Source organism: Alosa sapidissima, chromosome 12, assembly GCF_018492685.1.
Source record: "Alosa sapidissima isolate fAloSap1 chromosome 12, fAloSap1.pri, whole genome shotgun sequence".
Taxonomy (NCBI): domain Eukaryota; kingdom Metazoa; phylum Chordata; class Actinopteri; order Clupeiformes; family Clupeidae; genus Alosa; species Alosa sapidissima.
This window is the reverse complement of record NC_055968.1, coordinates 16,413,629-16,421,350: the sequence shown is the minus strand read 5'-3', so window position 1 is coordinate 16,421,350 and position 7,722 is coordinate 16,413,629. Positions and strand designations below refer to the sequence as shown.

At 42.0% G+C, this 7,722-nt stretch overlaps 1 protein-coding gene across 2 annotated transcripts; it reads left to right on the top strand.

Moving 5' to 3' along the window:
• Window positions 1–1,026: 1,026 nt before the first annotated feature.
• Window positions 1,027–7,351, top strand: dmbx1b (diencephalon/mesencephalon homeobox 1b). 2 transcript variants are annotated; one of them, XR_006021108.1, is made up of 6 exons: window positions 1,027–1,217; window positions 4,155–4,327; window positions 4,863–5,041; window positions 5,525–5,948; window positions 6,078–6,667; window positions 7,150–7,351. XR_006021108.1 is itself a non-coding variant. In XM_042057059.1 (5 exons), the coding sequence occupies exons 2-5, from the start codon at window positions 4,174–4,176 to the stop codon at window positions 6,488–6,490; spliced, it is 1,170 nt and encodes a 389-aa protein (XP_041912993.1). In that variant the 5' UTR covers window positions 1,027–1,217; window positions 4,155–4,173; the 3' UTR covers window positions 6,491–7,351. The 2 variants fall into 2 exon arrangements, 1 of the variants encoding a protein (XP_041912993.1); XM_042057059.1 differs by having other exon boundaries at window positions 6,078–7,351.
• Window positions 7,352–7,722: the final 371 nt, after the last annotated feature.

Below are 7,722 nucleotides of genomic sequence, written 5' to 3'. Positions count from 1 at the left end.
CATGGTGTAAAAATATATAAAATGGCCTCAGTCGGTGATTTTAATATAGTGGTGAGGATGAAATATGTGCCCAAAGATCACATCAAGTTTAGGATGCTTCACCCTATCTCTCCGTTTCTTGGAGAATTTCAACAAAATATGCAAGCTTTACATTAAAAGGCTACTTTTCGCTGCCCTTAATTCCAGCCTAAACGGTTTTTCTCTGGGAGAAGAAATCTTTTCTAAAAACCTTGAAGAAGAGAAGGGCATTATTGTTTTAATCCTCTTACCACCCGTCATTTTAAGACAGTTTTTTAGAGGCTGAAATGGCGTCTTGTCTCCCCAATCCTAACCTAAATCCCTCTGGGCCGGGAGAGATTCTAAAGGCAGCAGCCTAGCATCTATTAGTGATCTCACCCAAGTCTTTTCCAGTACCGTCTCACCATCAAATGGCGCGACAAAGTCCAAAAGCAAATACAATTAAGTCAAGTGTTACGAAACTGCCTTTAAAGCACAAAACTACACCCAAGTTACCCAAGACTAACATATGGTTACACTCTAGGCCTATTGTAAATAAACCAACATTACTCACCTGAATTTACATGGGCCCAAAGTAAATCTAGGGGTCTCACTAAATAGAAATGATAAACATATTTGTATTGCTTTCTTAATTACATCACAAGAAATCATCCACGTATGGACCTAGCTGTTCTAAATATTTAGCTATCAGAATCATTACTTTTTATTTACTATAGCCTACATTTACTTTTTAGTAATTATGTTGGCTTTTAAACCAATATACAACCGCATTCGGAAAAGATTCATTTTTGTGGGTGTTCTTTTTTTGCATTTGTTTAATAAAATAGCCAATTGGAACATATTAAATCACTGTATCAAGTCACAAGCACGCGGGGCAAAAATGGGGAAACTATGTCATTTGATTGACACCTCTAGCGACCACTTAGAATCAAGTATGACCTCATAAGCGCTCCTTATAATCCCTCCCCATACACTAACCAAATAGATGGCAGGTTGTGTACTCTCCAATACAAGCAGACCGCGGGAGGTATCGGCACTTCAGGACAGAGGCATGCTTGCGTGAAGACAGACTTGGCTAACTTCTACTGAACGGAGATGCAGGACTAAAAACCATCAACACGAGAAACTTTCCGGAAAATTGGAAAAGCGAAACGAAACTGAAAACAGTGGACTTACCGATCGTGTTTGAAAAGTACAAGGTAAGAAATGTAGTCTGTGTTTTTTTACGCAGCAAAGTGTTGACTGCCTGATATATAGCAAACGCATATCCAAATCGAAGTGTGAGAAGTACAGCTGTCTTTTGGAAAATGTATGATTGTTTGGTACAAAAGCCTAGTCTGATTGAAATAGCCAGTTTGGGCCAATATGCAGTTATTTTTTTCCTCAGAAAGTTGTTTATCTATGAAGACTTAAATTAAAAGACTAAAACCAGTTTAGACATTTGAAATGTCTATTTCTTTTTGTCATTTGTTTTTATGTAACGTTGTAGGCCTATGTCATGTTTTTTTTTTAATAATATTTAAAACAAAACGTAAATGTGTGCCACATGCTCTAACAGTTATTCAGCAGCACCTTGAGTTCTTGCATGACATTGTAAAACGTAAAGCGAACGCAAAGTAGGACTAACGTAGCCAATTAAACTGTTTTGTGAATCATCCACCTGCAATACATTTTTTAAGTAAATTGTCACAAGGCCTTAATATATTGTGCGTAACCATTCAACATTTTCGGCGCATCTTTAAAAATGTGTGAAGCAACACTGTGATTTCGACTACCCTAAAATCTGAACCAGTCACAACAAAAGTTTTGCCGGGCACATGGGTGTGCGCAGCAGTCAATATATTCCTAGGCAGCTCACCACGAACCCGGAGGGCAATGGCCTCGCAGCAGTAACATTTATCCAATTTGGCTGCACTAACAGATTGACACGATAAATCCACACCAATTTACATTAAGATGCTATCATGACTAGCCAGAGGCCAATGGCAATATCCGCAACGAATACATTTCACAAGAGAGTATTCTGGTTAAATATACAGCCTCACCTCTTTGTTCTGTACGCAAGACAGTGGGTTGCTCATAGCATTTAACAGCTTGATAAAAAGGCAAAACCTACTATCAGGAAGTGTCAAAAGAACATACAGAAGAACACACACACACACACACACACACACAGTGCCTTACGTCCATGTCAGGGCTGATGATAAATTAATGGCCTCGCAGTTGAAACCTATTTGCACCTACATTAGACGCCGACCCAACTGGGGATCACCATGCATATTTCACAGAAGAGTTCTCATACATCTCCGCCACTAGAAGCCTTGGGGCGCTGAAATTTGGTGCCACTAGAAAGATTGAAAGAAACGGGTCCGATTCGGCTCAAGTACTTGGGGAGCAAAGCAAATGTTTAGCAAAGCACCTTCTGTCCAGGCGAATTAAACTATTCCCTCATGGCCTTCACACGATCACACCTGCATTCGGTTAAGTAGGGACAGGCACACCCGCTCTGACATTTTGCAGGAACACTCATGATTATGTTCATGGGTAGATGTTTGTATCATATACAGCATGTTTTTCACTAAGTTTACTTTTAAAGATCATGCAAGAGGCGTTTTTATTTGTTTTTAAACAAATGGATTTAGGTTTATAAAAGGAATTGTGTCTCTTGCACTGGGCAGACTTCATTGCTTTAATTCCAAAATGCATCAAAATTACATTAAATAAAATATCATCATAAATAGTAGGCTACACCTACAATATTGTGACTTTTCTTGAACATTTTTTTTGGATATGTGGATATTATTTTACTATTATATATCATAGTTTATCATAGAGTATTTAATATTATTAGTTGTAGTTGTTTTCAATATTCCATGTTTGCGCATAGAACCAAAGGCCCGATTTCAACAAAAAAACCCAGAACAAAACAGAACTATACATTATATCGTAATGTATCTTGTGTCATTTTTTTCAAATGCAAACCCATGAAATATCTTAATTTGACCAATTACCTATTAAAGAGTCATCCGCTTTTGGGACAGGGTTGAATTAATTACCCCGTTTTCCTAAGTTAAAGAATGGAAGGCTCTCCGTGGATAAATTAACATAGAAATGGGAATTATATCCTGAAAGAGAGGATGTGTCAAGGATGACAATAATTAGACATACATAGTTTAACCCCTAGTATAGTACTTAAAAGTAAAAGGAGGAATAATAGCCCATACGAGATTTTATGGATTAGTTTATTAATTCCACAAACATGGAGCGCTGTAGGACAACTTGTAATTCACATGGATATAGCCTAAATACACCAATTTTGCCTCGAGCGGTTCCGGTTGGTTTGCTACTGGAAATTTTAAACGCTTCTGTATCGTAATACATTCTTAATCATGACCTGCAGCAATAAAACCTCTCTTCAAAAATATATTCCCATAGCGATTGTAACTGGGGTTTATGGGTTATTATGTACTAAATGATGAAGTATGGCAATACAATTTAGTAAACAACATGGCACGGGATCTAAGCATCACTTTGTAATTCATATACCGGTGTAAATTTGATTATAGGCATAGTTGCTCTATATTATTATTATTACTATCATTATTATTATTATTATTATTATTATTACTATTTACCTATTATCATAATTATTTGCTGTTGCTATTCCACGTATGTGTATCCGTTATATTAACGAAACTAATTATCAAGGCTTTTAGTCTAGTCCATAATATACCAATTTATGAAAGTCATGACTATTAAATGGATTGCTCACTGCTGATATTTGAAGAGCGAATTTTAAATGTATCGCAATATCGTGGAGTATGCCGGCCTTTTCCGACTATAGCGTCTTTCATTTCTTAATAATGTAGGCAATCCGACCATTTATAATTTTTCTGCACAATTATGCATACACCTTATTCATAACAGAAAAAACTGAATCACCCCAAAGCAAGAAACTGACGTATAAACTGCTTTATGTACTTTGTAAAGCAGACAAAAAAAGAGTAGCTGATTAAGTTGATCTTAATTGCTTATCTATTTGCCACATCAGTATATGAAAATTATGCAGAGGGGAATTCCAGCAAACATGACAGACCGACTGATACAATGTGACTTAATTGTTTCCTGCTCTACAGTTCATCTTGACCAGCAATCATGCAGCATTACGGCGTGAACGGCTACTCGCTCCACGCCATGAACTCGCTGAGCGCCATGTACAACCTTCACCAGCAGGCCGCGCAGCAGGCGCAGCACGCGCCCGACTACCGGCCCTCCGTGCACGCGCTCACCCTCGCCGAGAGGCTAGCTGGTAAGAATCTGTTGAACATCCTCACTGTGGTGCCTCCAGGAAATAGCGGTACACTTCAGAGGTCAAATGCATTTAGCGGCCCTGTGGAGAGTGTGTTATTTAGGTCTGAACAGCTTGTTTACTGGCAGGGGCCATAGTGCAAGCAGTCTCCTCAGGAATGTGTGTTATTTATTCGAGTTGAATTGAGTTTAAGATGAAGTAAGATTGCTTACAAAAACCTTTGAACACACAAAATGACTGCACACCCCTTCAATCCATACATAATATTTTGAATGCAATTGTGATTCATGTCTTTTATATTTCTTGTACTGTTTTTGCATCATTGAACATCTCTGAAAAGACACTGTGTCATGTGACTACAAATATTCATTCAATTTAATAAAAAAAAAAAAATATATATATATATATATATATATATATACCACAACTGAAGAGCAGGCCTATGTGCATAATCTGCATCTGCATGCATCCTGTGCCATTTCCCCCTAATTAAACGGGCCATCTTTTTTGTCTTTCAACGGCTGTACATTTCAAGACATCATCCTGGAGGCCCGCTATGGCTCGCAGCACAGAAAGCAGCGTCGCAGTCGTACCGCCTTCACTGCCCAGCAGCTGGAGGCCCTGGAGAAGACCTTTCAGAAGACCCACTACCCAGACGTGGTAATGCGAGAGCGCCTGGCCATGTGCACAAACTTGCCCGAGGCTCGTGTGCAGGTAGGACCACTTCACCTCCCACACATAAGAGGGATGGGGGGGGGGGGGAATGGGGGGGGAGTGGGGCAGCAAAGTAAATGCTGAGTGAATTTACTTTGTTAACATATGATCCTGAACTGCTTAACAATGTCTTAAATAATAGAAAAATATGTTGTTGATATTGTTCCATGAGGTTTACTTAAGAAGTAAACAGGTATTATAGCCCTGACAGTATATATAGGAGTATCAGTGGCCACTACTAATTAACCAATCACTAATCTTTAATCGGATGAAATGCTTAGAATCTCCAAACTGCCAGGGAATCAGAGTCGGACTCAGACTTAATGGCAAGCACAATAGTGCAGTCATACACAACACAGGCTGTAATTTTATATGGAGGCTTAATTATGTCCTCTCATATTTCAACACATAATACAGGTGACGTAATTTAGGTGCTATTGCTGTTCATTTCCATAATCCGACAAACTATCCTTTTTCCAACAGGTGTGGTTCAAGAACCGGCGTGCCAAGTTCCGCAAGAAGCAACGCAGCCTGCAGAAAGAGCAGCTTCAGAAGCAGAAGGAGGCATCAGGAGAGGGGCAGCAGGAGGACGGCAAGGTGGAGCCTCCCTCCGCCACTGCCACCACGGCCACGGCCACCACCGCACTCCCCGAGTCCCACACCCCACCTCCCCTCTCCTGCCCCTCGTCCGTGTCCGAGGCCGAGCAGTCGATGCGGCCCCAGCCGTCCGAGCTGAGCGTGGAGGTGAACGTCACCTCCCCAGAGCAGTCGGGGAGCGAGTCGGCGGCGGAGGACAACATCGACCGGGAGGAGGAGCTCAAGTGCTTCAGGGAGGAGCCTAAGGGGGAAGTGATCCCGTTGCCCGGGAACCGGTCCCCCCCCTGTAAACACCTCAGCCCCAAGTCAGGTGAGTCTGCAGTCTTATGCTCCGGCAACATTTGCCAAAAAAGTCATTACCGCCCTCCGATGCGGGATAACGTGTTGCGGCTTGTAAAAAAATAACAGGCTTGACTGAGTCTTCCCCTCTCTGTTGCAGACTCTCCTCTCGGCTCTCCTGCCATCCCGTCCTCCAGTGGTGTGAGCAGTGGGCTCGCCCAGAGCAACTCATACGCCTCGTCCCCCCTGAGCCTCTTCCGCCTGCAGGAGCAGTTCCGCCAACACATGGCCGCCACCAACAACCTGGTGCACTACCCATCCTTCGACATGGGCACCCCGTCCTCCTTACCCTACCTGGGCATGAATGTTAACATGGCGGCGCCGCTGGGCACGCTGCCTTGCCAGTCCTACTACCAGTCCCTCACCCAAGCCCAGCAGGTGTGGAACAACCCGCTCCTGCAAGCGTCCGGGACGCTGCCCAGCCTTAACAGCAAGACCACCAGCATCGAGAACCTGCGCCTAAGGGCCAAGCAGCACGCCGCCTCCCTGGGCTTGGACACCCTGCCCAACTGACTCCGAAGGGGGGACCCCTCCGCCTGCCTCTATTAAGTCAGAGGCAGAAGCAGCCTCGTAATCACCTCATTTCTGGAACCAAACACTCTCTCTGTCTCTGACCCCAGGGACAGCTGCTTGGGTCCAGGATCTACTTCTACTTCAACACAAAATATCCTCCAAATCGGCTGATCCCAGGTCAGCCTGAAGTATTGTCTAGACAAGCGCAATGCAGAAGGGGCATGGTTTCAAAACCCAAAGCACTCATCCTTCCATGTGGATAAACATAAACATACAAGACCAGCTTTCTTTTATGTGTACGTGCCACCACATCTGTCTTGAGTGGACTGTAAAACCATATCTAATATAACCATGTACCAAGGAGGAATGTGAAGAAAGAAGTTTATTTAAATGTGATTTAAAAAAAAAAAAAACAGTATTCTGTTTGGCTATAAAGGAATGTTCTGCTCAGAAATGTTGAGACTTAAAAAAAAACACAATGTTGTTCGTCCATGGATTCATCGAGTCATGTAAATAACTCTCACCGTTTGTTCACATCACCCTATTTAGTCAGTGGTCCTGTGTTACTTTTTGTACAAAAAAAAAACAAAAACTGAAAAGAAGAAACTTTAAGAAGATTTAAGATATTTTTAAAAATGTCACTTTGTGATTGTGTCCAGAGGCAGTTATGTATAGGGAGTCCAGACTCGACAAAACACGGACATCAGTGTGGACATTGTGCACGTCGGAGGGAGGCCGTAGTCACAGCATCAAAACAAATAAGTGAAAACCATGTTATGTATTTTGTCATTGTAGATCGCAGACATGTATACCTTGATTGTTTAAATAAATGTGAGTAATTTATCTGTTAAATGCAAGGGAATAAACCACAGTAATAATGAATCCCAACGCCCACGTGTTAAATTCTTTAATTGACTCTAATTCATGGATTTCCCAGATTTTCCACACATTTAATTAACAATCTTAAGCAGCGCCTTTGAGCCTTTGAGATCATTCTCTAGATTAAGTCATCATCCACTGTGATGCAACATCCTGCGTACTGATATCAGCCGTGGGATTCAAATCTCTTGAGGACCCCATTACTGGTCCTTATTAAACTAAGCTCATCTCCAGAGGGGGATCTCATAATGATGCCATTCTTTACAAAAGGGGGGGGGGGGGGCATGTCTGAAAGGCCTCGGCCAGGGCACACACAGGTTTAACAGGCTGTGAAATGCCCGATGGAGTGCTCT